Source organism: Apodemus sylvaticus, chromosome 23, assembly GCF_947179515.1.
Source record: "Apodemus sylvaticus chromosome 23, mApoSyl1.1, whole genome shotgun sequence".
Taxonomy (NCBI): Eukaryota; Metazoa; Chordata; class Mammalia; order Rodentia; family Muridae; genus Apodemus; species Apodemus sylvaticus.
The window spans coordinates 57,382,704-57,406,852 of NC_067494.1; the positions used below are offsets into that span (position 1 = coordinate 57,382,704).

Below are 24,149 nucleotides of genomic sequence, written 5' to 3' on the forward strand. Positions count from 1 at the left end.
TCACTTCCATATATATATATGGAAGTGGACAGGGGAGAGAGAAGGGGGCTTACGGGATTTTCGGGGAGTGGGGGGCTAGAAAAGGGGAAATCATTTGAAATGTAAATAAAAAATATATAGATCCTGCTATACCACTCCTGGGCATATACCCAGAGGATTCCCCACCATGTAATAAGGATACATGCTCTACTATGTTCATAGCAGCCCTATTTATAATAGCCAGAAGCTGGAAAGAACCCAGGTATCCCTCAACAGAAGAGTGGATACAAAAAATGTGGTATATCTACACAATGGAGTACTATTCAGCCCTTAGAAACAATGAATTCATGAAATTCTTAGGCAAATGGATGGAGCTAGAGAACATCATACTAAGTGAGGTAACCCTGACTCAAAAGGTGAATCATGGTATGTACTCACTAATAAGTGGATATTAACCTAGAAAACTGGAATGCCCAAAACATAATCCACACATCAAATGAGGTACAAGAAGAAAGGAGGAGTGGCCCCTGGTTCTGGAAAGACTCAGTGAAGCAGTATTCGGCAAAACCAGAACGGGGAAGTGGGAAGGGGTGGGTGGGAGGACAGGGGGAGAGAAGGGGGCTTACGGGATTTTCGGGGAGTGGGGGGCTAGAAAAGGGGAAATCATTTGAAATGTAAATAAAAAATATATCGAATAAAAAAAAGAAAAAAAGAAAAAAAAAGAAAACATTGTTCTCTGCTTCTTATATTCTCCAAAATTGACCAAATATTCATTCAGACATGGACTGATTTCACAGAAACATCTAGGATAAAAAGAAATAATTACACCCAAGAGGAGAAGACAGAAAGTCATAATTGAACTGTGGGATTTAAATATTAGAATAAAAGCAAAGCAATTAATAAAAAAGTCATAGCAAGGAAATTGAAAATAATCACTGCATCCTATAGATATGAACACCAAAAACAGAAAATACAAACTTATAGAAATTGAATATTGCTTTACCAAATAAAAAATGGATCAACACAGAAATAAAGAAATGAAAGACTTTCCTAAAATTCAATGAAAATGATTATACACCATATACAAGCTCAATGGTCTCAAGGATAGTCTTTGAAAAAGACATGTTCAACAGGGTGGTAGTGACACATGCCTTTAATCTCAGTATGTGGTAAGTGGACACAGGAGGCTATATGTAATTTTGGGGCTACCCTTGTCTACAGAACTAGTTCCAGAAAAAATGAGGCTACACAAAGAAATCCCTTTTCATTAAACAAGAAAAGGGAGTTGGGGAAAGGTCATAGCACATAAAAATATGAGATGATTTCACAGTATTTAATCAACAGCACCCATTAAGCCTCTAGAATAATAAGTAATCACACCAAGGGGGAGTAGACAGAAAGTCATAATGTAATTGTAGGATTAAATCATTAAAATAAAAACAAAGTGATTAATACAAAGAGTGTCAATTAAAGACAAAATATCAGCATGATCAAGAAGTATTCCAAATCAATGAAAAGTGGAGAGAAATTAAGAGGGAGTTTAATAATAGAAGCAGAGAAAAATCTAGATAATCATAAAGACTTACTTTAAAACCTTATTCTCCCCAAAATATAAATCTGAAATATATGGGTATTTTCCTCAATACCTACCACTTCTAGAGTTAAAGAAAGTCAGAATAACAATTTACACAGAACTCTAACCAACAGTGAAATAGAAGAATTCACTAAAATTCTCCCAACTCGTTCCCCCAAAAAGTGAGACATAAATATTTTTACAACAGAATTCTTTGAGACAATTCAAGATATAATGCCATTAATCTGATATTATCCCAAACAAGAGAAACAGAAGAAATATTGTTCAATTCAGATTATGAAGCTACACTTACCATAATTACTAAGCCCCACAATGAACTAACCAAGGAGGAGATTTATAGAATAATTTTTCTTATGAACCTTGGTGCAAAAACACAATAAAATTATTACAAAATGAATCAAAAAACAAATCAAAGTATCAAATAATATTATCAGGTAGGCTTTATCACAAAAGGCAAAGCATGTTCCATATAAGAAAGTCAACACACACACGCGCACACACACGCGCACACACACGCGCACACACATGCACGCACACACAAGCGTGTGTGTGTGTGTGTACATTTATACATGGAGTAAGTAGGAGAGGTATTTTTGAGAATTGAAAGGATATAGGGATAGGGTAGCCTGTGAAGCCAGTTTGGAGACTACTTTGCTCTCTGATGGAAAAAAAGTTCTTCATCTCATATCTCTCTATATGCATATTTTAGCCTCAGAGGACAGAGGTTCTAGAGATGCACATGGTAAGTGTTGATGTTTCAACATTTCAACAAAATTTAGAAAAGAAACAAACCCTATCTGTCATATCTAAATGCTAGATATGACATACCACAACACATAGCAAGAATTGCCTATATTCATGTTGCCTTACCTGCATTCCATTTCTACAGAGATTTACCATATCACAATTATCAATAAACTCTACCACTGGCTGTGCAGGTTCTAAAATACTATCAAGGAGACATAACAAGGAAAATTATATACAAATATTTTACTCATTAAACATAAGTTCACCTACCACTTACCATTTGCTTTTTTTTTTTTTTTTTTTTTTTTTTTTTTTTTTTTTTTACCATTTGCTTCTAAGATACTAATTGTAAGACTTCCTCACAACAACTACTGGAATGTAAAATTAGCAAAATCAATGTAGAAATCAAACATGAACTAGAAGAAAAAGGTCTAAACAAGGTATTGATCTGTGAGAATTGAGGGTCATATTTGAAGATCATGTTTTAGAACTCAAATAAATATTCAGCTTAGTTTCGTATTAATATCCATTGGGAATATGAGTGCTAGGTCTTATGAAGTTTTGAAATGTGCACACAGATCAAGCATTCTCTGAAACTTGATGAATATTTAAAAAGCTAGAGAACTAGAGCAGGTCAATTAAACAAATTTATATCAACATGCTATATATTGGAAAAATAGAATTATAGCTATACAGTATAATATTCTAAATGTATGTAAAACTAAGATAATGAGTTTAATAAAAATAAAAAATGTAAGGAAAATGTGATTCTGTGATGATCTGGATACTTTTGGATACAGCAGGATTCAGGACATTTCTAGATTGTACATAATTTTTAATTTTCAAGACAATATTAGGGCAGATTTTGTTTAGATATTTTGTACCTGTCACTGCTATAGCATTGTCCATACTGCATTCTTGGTGGATATCAAATTCTCTAAATATGAGGCTGATTTATCCTCTCTGGGGATTTGTGACACAATAGCCAGTGTGTAACCATGACCTCAGATTTTGTGAGTCCTTCCTGAACCATTAATGTATGTCTCACGGTAGATCAACTAACAAAATACATTGTTTTTATTTAAGATGTTCACATAAACATATTTTGAAGCAGTCCTGGGACCAAATTTTCACAAAGTGGAGTCTTTCCAGGGACCTTAATTTCCATAAACATGTGTGATGTCAGTCATCAAGCTACATCATCCTTATCTGTATTTATCACACAAATTTATCACATACACAGTGGACATCAGATGAAGCTCCTCAGGAGAGAGCATCAATGATTGCTCCAGGGGTGAGGAAACACATGCAGAAAAGGAAACAAGAAGGCAGGTGTAGCGTCTCCCTGGGACACAGTGATAATAGTACATGGGGATATATTGGTACTTGTTTGATTGGCTCATCTGTTTGGCACTTCACAATCAGTACTGCCCGACTCAGAACACGAAAAATATGTTCATCTTGATTTTATTCTTCTTGCTTCTGAACATTCCACTTCTTGTGGCTGATTTTATTTATCCCAGGTGCTTTTGGAGAATGAAGCAAAATGAAGACAAGGATAAAAACCTGAAAAGAGAATGTGTCTTCGTGATTCAGGAAGTACAACGGCATGTGGAGAGAGAGTATTTCAGTCATATTATGGATATACAGTAAGCGCTTTTGTGTTTTCCATGTAAAGTCATCATGAATGGTTCCCAAGACTACTGAGGATGAGGAGGAAAGCAAATCTGAGTCTTTTTACTGTGTCTTCAGCCTGCAAAACAAGAAAGAACTCCAAATATTATTAGAGACTTAATGCTATATTACCATTTTAAATTGACACAGTATTTTTTCCATCAGCCTCAAACTTACTAGGATAAAAACTTAGCAATAAAACAAATCTGGACCTTTATCTGCCACAAAAATTCCTCTCCTAGACAGTTTCCATTTCACTGTTGCCAATGGTATCTTATCAAAAGAATATCCATAAATTTTCTATGACGTTATGCTAGGTGTTTAGTCAAAGGGCCAGAGAGCCTGTGGATGGTCCTTCCACCACAGTGCAGTTTCGAGTGCATGTGCTGGGGCCATTAATATTAGAGACACACCTAGCAGTGCAGAGATTTTATAAAGACATTCAGTTAATTTCTTAAATTTCCTTCATGTAGTCCCCATTTATGTACTAATGCTACATCAAAAATTGAGCTACAATATCTGTCCACTGTGAAATTTATATTTTGATCTGTACAAATTCACTGGCTTTAATTATGTACAAAGTCCAGTTTTTACTCTCTCTTTAGAATATGGAAGCAATGTACAGACTCCAAGGCATATGTTTGTGTTTTCTGCAAAATGATGTTATTACTAAAACTGATAACATCTCATTTATGAGAGACAACCTTTCATGAACATTTCAAGGTATAATGAACTTCCAGCTTCTTTTGTCATCTCAACCACATTACACAGATAATTTCAATCTTTATGGGGTAGGGACAATGCAATCCAGTACAGGATTGTCCTTTTATTGACTGCAAATGGTATCTGTAAATTGCTATCAATTACAAACCCTGTAACCTTTTACAGAACACATACCGAAAACCGCAAGCATGCTCTGGCTTTGGCTTTTTCCATAGATGAAATCAACAGGAACCCTGATCTTTTGCCAAATATGTCTCTATTATTTGAATTCTCAGAATACAATTGTTATTCAGAGTCTGAATTTAGCAGTCTCTTTCATTTGAGTTTACAACATCATGATATTTTCCCTAATTTTATCTGTAAAGAATTCACCAAGTGTGCAGTGGCACTTACAATACTGAATTGGACAACAACTGTGACACTTCATACAATCCTAAACAACTTCGTGCTTGACCAGGTAAGTTTTCATGTTTGTGTGTGTGTGTGTGTGTGTGTGTGTGTGTGTGTGTGTGTGTATTGAGGCAGGGTGGGAATTCAATCATGAAATCTGTTGTTGCCAGCATGACCTTAGTATGACAGGGCAAATCTAAGTAGTTCAAGTAATTCACAGACTTGATGAGGCTTCCACATTTCCTCTTGTGAAATATAGATGAAGGAGAAAATAATACTTAGCTAAGATTTCTAGAACTGTGCAGGGAATAAGTTTACAAGTTCTAAGAATTCATTATACCTCATGCTGCGTCCTGTGTTCTAGTTCCTTCATCTTACTTCTGGACCCTTTCATCCTATGTTGAGTGATCATGAAAAATTTCCCCATCTATATCAGATGGCTTCTGACCACACATCTCTAGGACTTGCCCTGGTATCCTTCATTATTCATTTCAATTGGAACTGGATAGGGTTGGCCATCTTAGACAATGATCAAGGTATCCAATTTCTCTCCTATTTGAGAAAAGAGATGGAAAAAAATACAGTCTGCTTTGCCTTTGTCAACATGATTCCAGTCAACATGAATTTATACATGTCGAGAGCTGAAGTGTATTACAACCAAATCATGACATCATCCACAAATGTTGTTGTCATTTATGGTGACACAGACAGTACTTTAGCTGTGAGCTTCAGAATGTGGGAGTCTCTAGGTATACAAAGAATATGGGTCACCACCTCACAGTGGGATGTCAGTCCTAGTAAGAAAGACTTTACATTTGGTAATGAATATGGGACCTTTGCTTTTGGACACCATCATAGTGAGATTTCTGGTTTTAAAATTTTTATCCAGACATTGAACTCTTTCAAATACTCAGATGAAGATCTGATAAAGCTGGAATGGATGCACTTTAACTGTGAAACCTCAGCCTCTAAATGTAAGACACTGAAGAACTGTTCGTCCAATCACTCATTGGAATGGTTAATGGTACATACTTTTGACATGGCCTTTATTGAAAGGAGTTATGACATATACAATGCTGTGTATTCTTTTGCCCATGCACTCCATGAGAAGACTTTTCAAAAGTTTGATAATCTGCCCAAGGGCAATGGGAATGAACACAATTATAGCTGCAAGAAGGTAATATTTCTACTGTTAGATGATGTTACTGTTATCAATGTTATAGTTTTAAGAGACTATTAGATACCCAAACCAAGGGTGCTAGAAAATATTTTCCAAAATACAAAGAATTTTTATTGAGCAAGTAAGTCTTAATATTAGTATAGAACTCTATAGAGTCGAAGGAATAATCTGTCCATGTAACCCTTCAATTTTCTTACAAATTACCTAAATATCATCATACATGTTCTAATACAGAAAATATACTGAGCCCATCCTCATGAGTCCACTCAATGATTTTTCATTGTTCATTAATTCTCAAGCACATTATAATCCACCCCCCTCTGCCTCCCAGAGTGCTGGGATTACAGGTGTGCACCACCACCACCCGGCACTCTGAGAGTATTAACACAGAATATCATGTTAGAATTCAGTTCATCATATTCATGTGTGTTCATGTGTGTGAATATATATTTCTCACTGCATATTTGTATGTTTTTGTTTCTGCATATCTGTGTGTATATCTGTATCTGTGTCTATAACTAGATATAGATGATAGATATAGCTTAGATATAGATATAGATTCGATGAAAGAGAGAGAGAGAGGGAGAGAGAGAGAGAGAGAGAGAGAGAGAGAGAGATGGGTTATTTATAGACACTTTTGCCAATCTGCCTATCTATCTATTTATGGCAGTTAACATAAATTTGTTTTAATTTATTTCTGTATGGTACATTTTGTCAATATATATATTACAATGTATAATTATCAATACATGTGTCTGCATGTGCCTGTGTTTTGTGTGTTTTGTGTATGTTCTTTCATTTTTTCTCTATGTATGAGATTGTAAATTTTTTCTGTGTGTCAGTGTCACTCTATGTGGGTGTCAGTACATGTCTATGTGAGCCTATGAATATTCCTCAGTGCATGTTTTTTTGTGTGTATGACTGAGTATGTATTTTGTGTGTATCTGGGTCTGTTTGATATTTTTGATGCATATTATGTCTCTATGTGTATCTAATTTTATGTGTGTGTTTGGACATGTATATGTATGTTTGTGCAAATAATTGTGTGTTTGTGCTATGTGTGTATCTCTATATGGATGCAAATCTCTCTTTTTCATGTGTCTGTATGATTCATATTGCAAATAGTTTGCTGTCTACATGTATGTTTGTGCTTGGTTGGTAATCTCTTAGAGAACTAAAATAACAGCAACATTATAATTTTGAATATCCCTTGACTTTAACTGAAATTTTCACCTGCATATTGTCAATAAAGTTACCTTTAAGATAATATAAGAACATATTTTCTTACTTTAAGGAAGAGACTATGCTATATATTATGCTGCCTGTCTTTCAGCTGTATTCCTCTCTGAGAAAGATCCACTTCACTAATCCTGTTGGGGACAGAGTGTATATGAACCGAAGAGACAAATTGCAAGAAGAGTATGACATTTTTTACATTTGGAATTTCCCACAGGGCCTTGGACTTAAAGTTAAAATAGGAATGTTTAGTCCCTATTTTCCAAATGGTCAACAGGTACATTTATCTGAAGATATGATAGAGTGGGCAAAAGGAAGTACACAGGTGGGTTCAGCCTAATCATACTAATTTAAATTGCACTGTCAAGTGTGTGCATCTAACATTCCTTGAAACTAGTGAAATAAAATTGATTGCCACGTGTGAGACTAATCTGTAGCATCCTATACTATGTTTATTTTTTCATGTTTTATGTAACATTTTAGTAATTCATTGAGGATTCCCAAAATGTATATTTGTGTCTTATCAGAACCTGTATCATTCCTTTAATACTAAATAAACTGTTTTAGAAAACAATTTTATATTATTTCCAGTATAGTTAGCAATAGTCTATTAGTCCAATTATTACTATTATTGAGTGAGGTCCAATCTTATGATAAACCCTTTCAAAGGGTGTTTAAAGACTCTGTTTCTTTGTAAAGACAGAGTAAATTCTTCATAACCAAGTCACCAATTTTTATTATGTAATTTTTAAGCCTGTTTAAAAACTAGTCCTAATTTTCTCATGCCTCTAGCTAACCATACATTAACATTTTATGACAAATATAGATACCTTATGAACTATACCTTGTCTTTTTCTGTTTCTTTTTCTGTTGGAATGGGTGTTTTGTCTGCATGTATATCTGTGCAATTCCTGCATGTGTAGTATATATATGAATAGCTGAAGAGTTCTTTGAACCTCAGAGCATTTGCAAGAGCTTCATGCCACTCAGCGGGTGCTTGAAATTAAACGTGGGTCCTCCTCTTGAGTAACAGTTGTTCTTGAGAATTTAGCCATGTCTCCAGTCCTGAATCATAACTGTTAAAAGATAATGCTCTCTAAAGGAAACTTGTCTGGCCCAATTGATTCTTGCATAACTCATTCAAATAAAGAAGTTTGTACAAGTTGCATTCTCTATATGAGGACAAATTGGTAGTAATAAAAATTTGCTTTTGAGAAAATTTGAAAATTAAATATCTCATATGCATGCTAGGTATAACAGGTATGAAATCTGATGTGATTAGTTTTAGTGTGTCATATTCAAACTGCCCAGTTTCATTTGAAGTAATATCTCATGTTGCTCTGCTAGTAGGAAATTTAAAGTTACTGTTCTTCCTCAATGTGATTAAGAATGACATTCTTTGGGAAAAGAACAAAAGAGCTGAAAATGAAGTTATAGAACGGGTACTATTTAGAGGATAGCATTGAAATTTCACATGTGTTCTAACCAGACCTCACATGAGCCTTATAAACACATTCCCTGGAAGAATATAGATTCTATAGAATATAGAACACAAACTGTGTTCGACTTATATATATTCTAATCTCAGTGTGGAATCTAATAAATAAAACTGTGAAGACATTAAGGAAATATTCCAAACATTGGAATCATAGATTTAAATGAAAGTATGTTCAATGATATACTAAACAGGAATCAAAGAATGATTATAAGATTGGTTAAAAAAATTCAAAGAAGGCAATGATCACCTCTGACTGAATACAATGAAACTGCTAAATCTTTAATCACTGAGATACTGAGATATGACAAAGGGATTCCAGTAAATTATAAATTAATGAAAGAATTTCAAACTATTATATATAAAGGAAAAACAGAGTAAACCAAATGAATATCTCAGTGAAAAGTCTCACAAATGGCCTTCAGGGAATGTGTACTGGGGCGAATTAGAGAGTAGCAGGGAGCAGGGAAGGAACTGCTGGCAATCAGTGACAGGACGGATGCCAAGGGCAGGAAGGGTTCTGAGAAGTCAGAGATTAAGAGTGAAGGAAGAAGATGTGGAGAACCAAGCATGCGCATTGGGGACAAGAAGGACTGGCTTGAATGCAGGGGAGGCCAGGAGATTGGTATGTGAAGTGACTTATTCCCATTATGCCCCTGAGCATCGCTTAGCTCATCTAGAGCTGGCCAGCTCCAACCCTACTCGAGCCTGGCCTGGGTCAGGTGTCTATCCCACTGTCCTGCAATGGCTGGGACAGAGTGGGGTATGTTTCCTTTTGGTTGGTGCTGCATGCAATTCATATGTACAAGAGAACAATATAACAAAACAAAACAATTTACAACCACAAAACCCAGCACTAATGTTGAAAAACCTTGCTAGATGTAGCTGATGCAAAGGTAGGCTTAGGTAACACTGTGGCTCTTAACTATCCTATTGACTCGTCTTAGTCCTATTCACACAATGCCACACGTTTAAATTGTAATAGAAGTCATCTTTTCTGCCTGGGACAGGGCACCCTCTCTCCTTATCTCCTGTGTTGAGGAGGTAGAATGAAGTACAGATAGAGTAGCAAGCCCAGCCCCACCCTTACCGTTCTGAGGCTAGCCACAGCATGGGTAACCTTTTGTGGACTTAGATCACATGGCTGGGGCCAGGGTCAGCACAGGCCCAAGACTGGGCTTCATGGTTTTATTTTTATTTTTTATTTTCTGTGTGTCTTGTCTGACTGACTGACTGACTTGTCTTTGTCTACTGCCCTCTAGTGTTAAGTGGCAGTCTGGAGGAGTCTCCCACTTCCCCAGCTTTTCCCAAGTCCTTCCCTCTGTCAACAGCCATCCCTCTGGCCCAGGCAGAGTTGGTCTCAGGCTGATAGAGGCCTAGAATGGCCTGGTCCCACACTCTAACCTCCTCCTCGGGATACCAGTGTTGCCCTCTTCCCTTTTTAAACAAAATACCCTTGTTTGTAATTCCTTAGACACTTGAGAATAAAACACTTCCTTTTTTTTCTGAAAAAAAAAAGGTATAAAATTCAGAGTATAACAAAGATAGAATAACTAGAAAAATGAAACTCATAGGTGAATAAGGAAATATGATTAAAAGATCAAATTTAAAACCAATGAGAACAAGACAAAGAAAAAGCCATTCTAAGTATCAACTGTATATCCATTATATTGCAACTGCACGTATCCAAAATAATGTGGGAAAAGTAGACATCTAACTAGTAGAAGGATATAAATAGCAACTTTGAAATAGCAAATACTGAGCTTTTGAAATTAAATAGTCCTTGACAAATTTTACTTAAAATTTATTGTGGAACAAGGAACAGATATGAAAGCTGCAGGAGAAACGCCCAGTTATAGAAAGTCTCTCTCTTGTCAAGAGCAGGTTCCAAGAGCTTCAACCATTTTTAAATGTATCTTGCTCATTAATTCATTAACTTTGCATATTACACACCCTCTTATACTCCTATTCCTTCTCCTATCCTTCCCCTCCCTCACATCCACTACTCCTTTATTCTTCAGAAAAGGGAAGCGCCCACCCCATAGCAACATGCTTTGGCATATCATGTTGTACAATTAGGCATGTTCTCTTACTGGGGACAAGGAAGCAGCTCAGTAGGGGTAAAGTATCTCAAAAAAGGCAACAAAGTAAGATATGGACCCTCGTACTGCTCTTAGAAAATCTACCTAAAGACCAAGCTGCACAATGGTTTAAAATGTTTAGAGTGCCTAGGTCAGCCTTGTGCATTATTTGTGGAAGTAGGTTCAGTCTCTGTGAGCTCTTATGGCAGATTAGTTGATTATGTAGGTTTTCTTGTGGTTTCCTGGACCTCTCTTACTCCCACAATCCTTCTTTCCCCTTTCCCCTCTTGTTCAGGATTCCCCAAGCTCAACCTATTGTTTGAGTGTTGATCTGCTCATCTGCTTTCTTCAATTCCGGGGTGATGCCTCTCTCATCATGGGTATGTTAGACTCTTGCCTTCAACTATAACAGAATATTTTTGCCAGCATCAGTGGTAAGCTTTCTCTCATGGGATGCCTCTCGAGCTGGACCAATCATTGGTTATCTATCCTATCATTCTCTGCTCTTTCTTTGCTCCCACACAGCCTTAGGCAGGATAAAGTGTATGTCATAGGTTTTGTGGATGTCATGTTTGCTCAGTCCCTACCCTTGAAAATTTGATTGGTTCTTGGAAATGGACATTACAGGCTCCCTATCTCCCTTTGCTAGGAGAATTAGAAAAAGTCAAAGAATTTCTATTGCCATAGCTTTGTAACATGATTCACACATGTCACCCCCATATTAAAAGTCTCAGCAAATATTCTTTACTCTATGCTTACCCTTTCATTCCCTTCTCTTTGCTTCCCCATCCGACTCTTTTTTTATTCGATATACTTTTATTTACATTTCAAATAATTTCCCCCCCTTCTGGCCCCCCACTCCCCAAAAGTCACATAAGCCCCCTTCCCTCCCCCTGTTCTCCCACCCACCCCTTCCCACTTCCCTGTTCTGGTTTTGCCTTATATTGCTACACTGGGTCTTTCCAGAACCAGGGGCCACTCCTCTGTTCTTCTTGTACCTCATTTGATGTGTGGATTATGTCCTGGGTATTCAGAGTTTCTAGGCTAATATCCACTTATTAGTGAGTGCATACCATGATTGATCTTTTGAGACTGGGTTACCTCACTTAGTATGATGTTCTCCAGCTCCATCCATTTGCCTAAGAATTTCATGAATTCATTGTTTCTAATGGCTGACTAGTACTCTACTGTGTATATATATGCCATATTTTTTTGTATCTATTCTTCGGTTGAGGGATACCTGGGTTCTTTCCAGATTCTGGCTATTATCAATAGGGCTGCTATGAACATAGTGGAAAATATATCCTTATTACATGCTGGGGAATCCTCTGGGTATATGCCCAGGAGTGGTATAGTAGGATCTTTTGGAAGTGATATGCCCAGTTTTCTGAGGAACTGCCAGACTGATTTCCAGAGTGGTTGTACCAATTTGCAACCCCACCAGCAGTGGAGGAGTGTTCCTCTTTCTCCACATCCTCGCCAACACCTATTGTCTCCTGAGTTTTTAATCTTAGACATTCTGACTGGTGTAAAGTGAAATCTCAGGGTTGTTTTGATTTGCATTTCCCTGATGACTAGTGAAGTTGAGCATTTTTAAAGATGTTTCTCCGCCATCTGAAGTTCTTCAGGTGAAAATTCTTTGTTTAACTCTGTACCCCATTTTTAATAGGGTTATTTGGTTTTCTGGGGTCCAACATCTTGAGATCTTTGTATATATTGGATATTAGCCCTCTATCTGATGTAGGGTTGGTGAAGATCTTTTCCCAATTTGTTGGTTGCCGATTTGTCCTGTTGATGGTGTCCTTTGCTTTACAGAAACTTTGTAATTTTATGAGGTCCCATTTGTCAATTCTTGATCTTAGAGCATAGGCTATTGGTTTTCTGTTCAGGAACTTTCCCCCTGTACCAATGTCCTCAAGGGCTTTCCCCAGTTTCTTTTCTATTAGCTTCAGAGTGTCTGGCTTTATGTGGAGGTCCTTGATCCATTTGGAGTGGAGCTTAGTACAAGGAGACAAGGATGGATCAATTCGCATTCTTCTGCATGCTGACCTCTAGTTGAACCAGCACCATTTGTTGAAAAGGTTATCTTTTTTCCATTGGATGTTTTCAACCCCTTTATCAAGGATCAAGTGGCCATAGGTGTGTGGGTTTATTTCTGGATCTTCAATCCTGTTCCATTGATCTGCCTGCCTGTCACTGTACCAATACCATGCAGTTTTTAACACTATTTCTCTGTAGTATTGCTTGAGGTCAGGAATACTGATTCCCCCAGAATTTCTTTTGTTGTTGAGAATAGTTTTAGCTATCCTGGGTATTTTGTTATTCCAGATGAATTTGAGAATTGCTCTTTCTAACTCTATGAAGAATTGAGTTGGGGTTTTGATGGGTATTGCGTTGAATCTGTATATTGCTTTTAGCAAAATGGCCATTTTTACTATATTAATCCTGCCAATACATGATCTTTGGAGGTTTTTCCATATTTTGAGGGCTTTTTCTATTTCCTTCTTCAGAGTCTTGAAGTTCTTGTCATACAGATCTTTCACATATTTTGGAAGAGTCACCCCAAGTTACTTTATACTGTTTGTGGCAATTTTGAAGGGTGTCATTTCCCTAATTTCTTTCTCAGCCTGCTTATCCTTTGAGTATAGGAAGGCTACTGATTTGCTTGAGTTTATTTTATAACCTGCCACTTTGCTGAAGTTGTTTATCAGCTGTATGAATTCTCTAGTGTAGTTCTTTGGGTCACTTAGGTAGACTATCATATCATCTGCAAATAATGATAGTTTGATTTCTTCCTTTCCAATTTGTATCTTTTTGACCTCCTCATGTTGTCTAATTGCCCAAGCTAGTACCTCAAGTACAATATTGAAAAGATAAGGTGAAAGGGGGCAGTCCTGTCTAGTCCCTGATTTTAGTGGGATTGCTTCAAGTTTCTCTCCGTTTAGTTTGATGCTTGCTACTGGTTTGCTGTATATTGCTTTTACTATGTTTAGGTATGGGCCTTGAATTCCTGTTCTTTCCAAGACTTTAAGCATGAAAGGATGGTGAATTTTGTCAAATGCTTTTTCAGCATCCAATGACATGACCATGTGGCTTTTTTTTGCCCCAGATTGTCTGTGTGAACCAGTCGGTGCCTGTTTGCTCTTTCAGGCAGTGCTGAGGGTGTATGCTGCGGGACATTTTCTGAGTGCTGGTCACTCTGCTGGGCAGCCGATCTCCAAACCGGGTTGGTGTGCACAAGGCTAGCCTAGCTGCTGAGGCCCTGAGTCTAGGCAAAAGCCTGGCAAGCTAAGGTCCGAGCAAAGTTCCCCTCAGGCTATTACTGTTAATTGGTTATGTCAGGTGGCTAGGATGGCGGTGTGCACGCGCCCTGAAAGTGCAGGGAGAGTCTGCTAGGCTAACAACTTCCTGGCTGGGTTGGCACACAGATGGCCCACTGAGCAGCCCAGGGCCTGGGGGCAATCCAAGGCCTGTCTGGCTTAGACCCCAGCTATGTTGTCCTTGGGCTATGACTCTTAGCTGACTTTGCCTGCTAGAGCTCTCTGGCGTCACATAGTCAAAATGGAGGCATGTGTGCCAGGCCGGGCAAACAACCTCCTGGCCAGGTTGGCACACCAATGGCTCCCTGAACAGCCCAGGGCCTGGGTGCAGGCCAACACCTGTCGAGCTTAGACCCCCAGCGATGTTGGCCTCGGGTTATATTTGCGTACCTCAGTCTGTCTGATTTCTCTGGTGCCTGAGATCCAAGATGGCCGAGAGTCTTTAGTAACTGACTGGCTGGAGGCAGAGTTCTGATGTGATGTGCTCAGTTCTTGGGTGCAGGTAGACCCCTGGCAGTTTGCACCCCCAGAGATCTAAAGCTCAGGGTGATACAGTACCTATGCTCTTCTGCTCTGGCAAGCAGTGAATATGGCCGTGGAGATTCTCTCCCTCTGCTGGTCTGCAGGCAGGACACAGGCCCCATGCCTGGAGGTCTGGCAGATGAACCTCCTATGTGCTCAGATCCTGAGAGCAGGCAGACCCCTGGCAGTTTGCACCCCCAGAGTTCTAAAGCTCGGGGTGATACAGTACCTAGTGAAGCTCTTCTGCCCCAGCAGGCTGCGAATATGGCCACAGGATTCTCTCCCTCTGATGGACTCCCTCCCCATCAGACTCTTTCAGTGCAAAATGCCATTCACTCATGATGTCGATTCTATTTCCCCTTTTCACGGGAGTACATTGGGTTCACCTTGTGTCATCTTTTTTTGCTTAGCTTTTTTGTTAGGTTTAGGGATTTTAGCACACAATTTACATTCTTAAATGGGAAGAATAAAAATTATGTCTTTCAAAAATTAAGAGATGTAATTGCTGCTCAAGTTACAATATCCAGTAAGTTTATTCCTTATAATAAATGGATAAATAAACATTTTCATGGTGAACACAGTTGCAATTAGTCATGACTGATAAATGAGCACTAAAACAGACTTTAAAATAACTCCATCATATATAAAAGTAAGATGAGCACAAGAGGTCAAAATAGCATATAAACAACATTTGAATTCTTGAAAGAAAAACTGCTAAAAATATATCAAACATTAAAAGAGCAACTACCAAACAATAATTAACAAACAATTTTAGTAATAATTGAGTGTTAGTGGTCATATTCTCTAATCAAGTATCACAGACAGTGAGCTTGGTTTATTTTGTAGTATAATATTTTTATTTATTCTTTCAGAATGTCACAGTTCTTCAATTTCTGCTTCTCCATAACAATACCCTTCAAAAAATTAAAATGAAAGAGTTCACTTTCTGTTATGTATGTACTCAGTGGAGCATGGCAAACCTCTCAGTCCTTGCCCTAAAAATAGAACTTAGATGTTCCCTCACAAAGTCCCTCCAGAAGCCCTCAGTTGTGGATATCTAACATCAGATCCTTTGCCATATATTTTAAGAGTTCTTTTTTTTTTTTTGCTTCCTGTTTAAGCTGTTTCTCTTTCTTAGATTATGGGGGAAGGCTATGGGTGAGAATGGCAGTAGGGGTTGTTACATAAACTTTTCCTATGCCTCCTTCCCTATACAATCATTCAAATCACTACAAAAGTAGTTTCCTAGCACTTTAAAAGCACAAAGGGCAAATATAATGGGTTTCCACATGGGTTATAGTGTTATCTGAGAGAAAAATATGTGGCCTAAATGCAGTAGGGCTACAGGCACAGACAACGCCCTTTGACTTAGCACAGCCAATGTACATCAACATAGTTTCAGGCTGCAGTCCGGATCGTGAAAATTCTCAAGTCTTCAGTCAAAGCATGTACCATGAAAATCAACATAGACACTGAGGCAGTAGGACCAGAGACCCAGACACAGTGATCAAGAGCAGAATGGATCCTGACATCCCCCTTGTCTCTTGGGACAGTAAAGTTCACTCAGATCAGTATGGCTCCATGTGACAGTAGAACCCATGGAGCACAACATGACTTAAAGTAACAACCCAGCCTTAAGGTATCCTCCTGGCCTTAGGCAGTATCACAGGTCATGGACATCAATAAAGATTGCATTGGCTTCAGGATCTCTGGCATACACATGCACATTGTGACAGCAGGAACCACATATATCTATAGAGGCATTGGTAAGAACACAAACCACAGATATTAGCAAATACTCTGGTGTCATATGCCTACAGGCCAAGACATGGACCTTGGTACTAGTAATGACCTCACCAGCACCATGTCTAAAGATAACAGCACAGGATATTCACATCAATATGGCTATTGGGAGAAGGCTTGATGCCCCAGAGAAGGGAGGAGCTAGAAGGGTGAGGCAGTAGTGGGAGGGTAAATGGAGGAGTACTATCTTAGAGAGAAAGGGGAAGGGGATGTGGAGCAGGGTTCATGGAGGGTAGACTAGGACAGGGAATAATATGTAAAATTTAAATAAATAAAATGAATAATAACAAAAAGAATGGGCAACCATTTTTAGCCCCTGGAGGGGTATAAAAACTTCATTATATACATGACCAGAGCACATCTGTAAAAATGGGAGAAGGGCAACATAATGAAGTAGAACAGAAGAAAGGTAATTTGATTTCTAACTCGTTGATCATTATGGACATGCCTAAAATAATTCTTAACTAAACATCTACCAACAGATGCCAACAATACAATTAAATATCAGTCCCTGTATGTAAAGGACTTCATTCCATGAATGCAAGTATAGGTCATCGTATGAATATCAGTTGCATGTAAAACATTACATAATTACACTAAATGATAGAACTATATTTTATGCAAAAATAAACAGAAAGTGCTCTTAACAGAGTCTACCATCATTTCAGAATTAAAAAAATAAGCAAAAATCTGACAATCTAGGAGAATATATGTTGCAATACTGAAGATTTCTATGCCAAACCTATTTATGATACAATACTACATGGACAGAAGAATTAAAGAATCTCATTATAATCAGAAATGATACCAATATTTTGTAGTGGCACATACATGTCTTTAACCTACATCTTTTGAATTATGAGTCAGGAGTATCTCTCTGCATTTGTGGTCAGTCAGACTTTTACAATGACTCTAATCAAACCCAGGCTGAAGTGGATACTCTGCCTTAAATGAAATGAGCCAAATATGGACAAGGAAATGCATGTTTAGAACTCATCCTAAAAATAGTCTTTAAAATCTTAGTTAATGTGAAAATGAATAATAAAAACTAAATACAGTAAAAGAAGGAAAATCTTGTGCCCTGATCTATAAAGGAAGTTGAGATTTACTGCAAAAGAATGCCTGTTTTCAACAAAACAAAAAAAGGAAGAGTGTTGGTTAACCATATTGCTGGAGAACATGAGATGACTCTGTGATAGCAATCAAAACCTAACAAAAACAAAGGATGCAAATTCAGCATGCAGATATTAGAAAAATTCCAATGCAGCATATAGATCCCCAATGCGAGATTCATTGTAAAGCCAACATTTTCTTAATTTCAGAAATACTTGAATTAACTTTAAGCAATCTAAATCATGCTCAGGTTTTCACACCATTTGCAGGCTCTGTAGTCTTTTTACCTCAGGAGAGACTCCATCTTCCTACTCACAGCAACTCAGCACCTGCTAACGGCAAATGCAATAGGACTGGTCATAGGCTGCTGTGTATATGCTTCCTCTTAGTTTGCTAAGTTTTGCTGTCCTAATGTTGATGAGGTTATTTTTGGTTATCTTATATTTGAGGCATTATTTCCCCTGTTTTGTATGGGCTTTACTCCTAATTTGTTACAATGGTGCTGCTATTAAACAGTAGCTATAAGCAAATTGAGTAGGAAAAGGTCAATTTGACTCATGGGTTACACTCAAGGGAAAAAAACTCATGAACCTGGATAATACAACTGAAACAGTCAAGAAACTCTGCTTACTGGCTTGTTCTGCATGGTCTGCAATATATCACTGGATACTGACAACACTGCTCCCAATAGGCTTAGCACTCCTACCTCAATTAACAATTTACAATATGCCTCACATATATGATGACAGACTAGTCTGATGGAGATAATTTCTCAATTATGATTCTCTGTGCCTTTACACAATTGGCAAGAATTAACTAGAAGAACCACCTTGAAACTTCTGTAGTGTTTTCACACATGATGCTAGCAGATTTTCTTCTTGAATTTCAAGGAGTTAGGAAACAATTCAACTTTTCCTCAATTTTTTCATATATTGATATGTCATCATATAGTGCACTAGGTAAAATTTGCTAACTTTGTTTTTATATATAAAATTACACATGCTAATATAATTATGGAAGGGATAAGTAAATCTCCTGTTAGCAGCATATGTCTACTTTTCATTAGATGCCAACTTCTGTGTGCAGTGCTAATTGTGGTCCTGGATTTAGAAAATTCTGGATGGATGGAATGGCAGAATGCTGTTTTTATTGCAAACCCTGCCCAGAAAAGGAAATTTCTAATGAGACAAGTGAGTATTTCCTACTTGAATGAGTTCTTCAAATGGATTATCATGCTTCCATATTGTAATGCTGAAGTAGGTTAAAATGAAAGTTTAAAAAATAAAATATATCTCTGTCTTTAGTTAGCCATTATAGGAATACAATGATTTAAATGTCCTTATTAAGAAAAAAAAGTAGAAATTGTCCTATATCTTTGACTCCTTGAAAATTTTGTAGATGGCATACTCTTAAATAATTAGTTTTGATAAGAGAACTAATGTACTCTACAAAGACCTTTTCTAGTATTTAATGTTCTATAAAATATATGTAGATCATGAATCTTTGAAGTATGCATTTATTTTGTCTTGATGTATATGATTTTACCTAAGTCTATGCTTACCTTGCATGTACAGAAGCACATGGAAGACAAAATACAGTGTGTGAGTATGGGTAAACAAATTCAAGGCCTCTCTAATATGAATGAAGAGGGCAATTAACACTTGTAAAATTATAAGATATTCAAATGAGTATTTTCTTCCTTTACAGGATATTTTGCATAACACAGAACATTCTTTTTTCAAAAGTTTGATGTTATTTGAAATTTAGAAGACTGAGATCACTCTAGACAAATGATATGAAAATATGAGGGGTCTTCTATCCATTACTGTTATACATAGTACCCGTTTAAATTTTTCCACAATAGAACATATTAATATTGTTTTGTTCTGAAAGTAATTAACCACAGATTTCAAATGGCATTGACACTAGCATAGCTCATGTTACTCTAATATCTATTTAATCAGGATGAACTAAATACAAATGGCAGGCATGAAGCTTTTCTGTTCTTTTTGTGTCAACTTATATAACTGAAGTGATATCCTAAAAGGTCATTTATTGCTGGTAAGATATCTTAGCAGTTAAATCCTTTCCCACTGAGTATGATAGTATAGGTTTATCCCCAGAACCCATCAAATAGTAGGAGGTAACTAACGTGTGATACTCATGCAATTCTACAGTAAACAGACACATAAGTAATTCAAGAAGGCTGTTGGGAGACACATGACATTGCCACTGTGAACCAAACTCAAGTATTCTCCAAAAAGCAATATATTATGCTCACAAGCAAGCTAAACTCCTAAGCCCTAATGCAAATAAAATAATAATGGCTCTCCACAAATGCATTGTTCCATGTAAAAGATTTCTAACCTTGGAAGTACATTATCCCTTAATACACTCATTCAATGATTCAGTGCAATGGCATTCAGATTTCCTACTCACAAAATGGTGGGAATTACAGAGCTTTTCACCTTCAGCAATAGGCTTACTGCCTCTTTATGAAAAGGCCTAGGAATGTGGTATTATTACAGTTACAAGAGAACAAAACTTGGAATGATATTTTAAATTATTTTTGCAGTCACAATCATAAATATTATATCTGTAAAAATTTCAGGTCTCACTCTCATGCTTCCCCTGTATAAACCTAATAATTCTCAATACCTTTGGTTACTTTTATATGTGAACATACTCATAAATATACACATCTATGATAAATGATAAAAACAATACAGTAAAATAGACAAAAAACATTTGTCACCATCATTTCCATAATAATTATTACCATTAAAAATGGAATACATTATTTCATGTAACAGTGGCTTTCAATGTGTTCTAACCAACCAAACTCATATATTGCAACACTCCTTCTATATGCCTAAATGAAATATCCCATCAGTAAAATTCCTAAAGCAGCAATAACAATATCTTCATTTCTCCATTAGATGTGGATTATTGTGTCCAGTGTCCAGAGGACAAATATGCTAACACAGAACAGAATCACTGCATTCCTAAGGCTGTTGTATTTCTCAGCTATGAAGAACCCTTGGGCATGGCACTTTCCTTAATCTCCTTGTGCTTCTCTGCATTCACAACTGTGGTTCTTGGGGTCTTTGTGAAGCACCACAGCACTCCCATTGTTAAGGCCAATAACAGAACTCTCACCTACATCTTGCTCATCTCACTCATCTTTTGTTTCCTCTGCCCCTTGCTCTTCATTGGCCATCCAAACCCAGCCACCTGCATCCTACAGCAAATCACATTTGGAATTGTATTCACTGTTTCTCTCTCCACTGTCTTGGCTAAAACAATTACTGTAGTTCTGGCATTCAAAATCACAGCCTCACAGAGAATGATGAAGTACTTTCTAATTTCAGGAGCATCTAACTACATCATTCCTGTCTGTACTCTCATCCAAGTTATTGTATGTGCAGTCTGGCTGGGAGCTTCTCCTCCTTCTGTTCATATTGATTCACAGTCTGAGCATGGCCACATCATCATTGTTTGCCATAAAGGTTCAGTCAATGCCTTTTACTGTGTTCTGGGATACTTGGCTACTCTGGCCTTTGGAAGCTTCACTCTGGCTTTCTTTGCCAGAAACCTTCCTGGTGCCTTTAATGAAGCCAAATCCATAACATTCAGCATGCTGGTGTTCTGCAGCGTCTGGGTCACTTTCATCCCTGTTTACCATAGCACCAAAGGCAAGGTCATGGTGGCTGTGGAAATCTTCTCCACTTTGGCCTCCAGTGCAGGGATGCTGGGTTGCATCTATGTTCCCAAATGTTACACAATATTGTTTAGACCAGATCGAAATTCTCTTGAAATGATCAGGGAGAAATCATCTTCACATGTTACATTTCATAAATTCTGAAAAATGTAAACTTGGTTCATAATCAGCAAATATTGGATTGGATTGCCATACATATCTGGTTTTGGAATAACTTTCATTGTGTCCTCTAATGATATTGTCTAACAATACCATGCCTACTGATATTCCCAATGATTCAATAATCGTCCACCATGTTCTAAAACAATCTTCCTCTTTGACAGAAAGAGATAATAGAATCCTGATCCATTCTAAGAGTTATAGGAGTTCTTCTAGGAATATAGAGGAGAGAGCAATATTTTTCTAGGAGTATAGAGGAGAGAGGAATATTTTTATCAAGAGGTTGTTAGAATATTTCCAAAGATGGACTGATGTCTCTGCAGATATAATAATCCCCTGCCCTTGTAGAGGGACTGATTCAATACCAGCAACTGCTGTTACCAAACAGATGTAACAATAGCTAAGAAAAACCAAATGTTCTCTTTTTGGCTGCATATTTACCTGAAGCTGTTTAATAATCCCCTGCCCTTGTAGAGGGACTGATTCAAGACCCAGCAACTGCTGTTACCAAACAGATGTAACAATAGCTAAGAAGAACCAAATGTTCTCTTTTTGGCTGCATATTTACCTGAAGCTGTTTACGCACATAATGAGACACACAAACTCAAACACATATACTCATGTGCACACATTTAAATTACTTAAAATTGAAAAATATATAGAAGAATGATACAAAAATGTTACATTGGGAGTCTGATCTTCTTCAGTGTTCTTCTAAGGTGTCAGAATTACAGGAATCTACAGAGAAAAGATCATATATGAGTAGAGATGTCTGGATTTATATTCAGACACTTTACAGATAACTCAATTCTAATAATATCATCCAAGACATACTTATGAAATTTTCAGGAAAAGCACAGGTTGTTGAAATAGTTTCTTCTATATGTGTAATTGAGATGACTCTATTCACAAAGATCAGCTTTGTCACCACAGATTAACCCAAGGCAGGTAGCTGGTGAGAGGCAGTGCTGGGAGCCGCTGACATGGATTGGTTGGTCCAGAAATTCACAGGAGTTGCTAGCTATGATATTCAGTATTTAGAGAAGGGAAAGTGGGGAGGGAGAAATCAAACATTCACAGACACATGCACACAAACATACACATTAACATGCACATTAGCACAAAAACACACAATGGTTGAAGCAAATGTAAGTTCTAACAACTTATATAAATACATCCAAATATATACACACAGAGACAGAGAGACAGACAAACACATACATGCTCACACATTTGATGGTTAGAGCCAAGCTCTTACATCAGTGTACTGGCTAGTTTCGTATGTCAACTTTACACAGGCTGGAGCTATCACAAAGAAAGAGCTTCAGTTGGGGAAGTGCCTCCATGAGATCCAGTTGTGGGGGATTTTCTCAATTAGTGATCAAGTGGTGAGGGCCCCTTGTGGGAGGTACCACCTTTGGGCTGGTGCTCTTGGATTCTATAAGAGAGCAGGCTGAGCAAGCTAGGGGAAGCAAGCCAGTAAGAAACATCCCTCCATGGCCTCTGTATCAGCTCCTGCTTCCTGACCTGCTTGAGTTCCAGTCCTGACTTCCTTTAGTGATGAACTGCATCGTGGAAGTGTAAACTCAATAAACCCTTTCCTGCCCAACTTGCTTCTTGGTCATGATGTTTGTGCAGGAATAGAAACCCTGACTAAGACAATCAGGTTCCAGGCATTTCACATAAACTCATATGTATACATATACACAGATGCACATATACAAATATACTTATAGTAGCAAGAGGATGGAACAAATTTTCAACAGGCAGGCTCCAAGCATTTCACACAGGAACATATATAGATATATGTGTAGATGCACATATATACATATGAGTGGATGTAACAAAGTTCTAAGAAACAGGATCCAAGTATTTCTCACATAATAAATATGCATATATACATACAATTGCACCCAGGCACCTTTACATATAAAAATATGTGGAGATATGAACAAGGAAACAAAGTTCCAACACACTCTTGCACACAGTTTACACATACAAACACATATACATCTACACACATAATTCTATATGTATGTGTATATATTTACCTACAAATTCACATACGTATATTCACATACATATGTGTGTACATAAACACATACATACATACATACACACATACATCCATACATACAAGGTGGAAGTTGCAAAGTTCCAACATACTCTTACACAATGTTTATACATAGATATAGATATAGAGATATAGACATACATATATACACATAGTTGATGTGTGGAAAGCACAATGATCCATCTACTTTATGCTTTCTCCCATCTCTTACGTAGCTCAGAAAAATCTTTCAGGAAGAAAATATTTTGTTTTAGTTTTCTTCTAGTGAATGAGTATGGAAAAAACAGTATGTTCCCAATATCTTCAAAAGAGATATTGCATAGTACAGGTAGAGAAAA

The 24,149-nt window shown here is 37.3% G+C and overlaps 1 protein-coding gene across 1 annotated transcript; it reads left to right on the forward strand.

Annotated features, from left to right (window-relative positions):
- The first annotated feature begins 3,772 nt into the window (after window positions 1-3,772).
- On the forward strand, window positions 3,773-21,722 carry LOC127673818 (vomeronasal type-2 receptor 116-like). Its single transcript, XM_052169564.1, has 6 exons — window positions 3,773-3,969; window positions 4,883-5,174; window positions 5,472-6,284; window positions 7,621-7,848; window positions 18,924-19,047; window positions 20,797-21,722. Exons 1-6 carry the CDS (start codon window positions 3,773-3,775, stop codon window positions 21,720-21,722), a joined length of 2,580 nt encoding a protein of 859 aa, XP_052025524.1.
- Window positions 21,723-24,149: the final 2,427 nt, after the last annotated feature.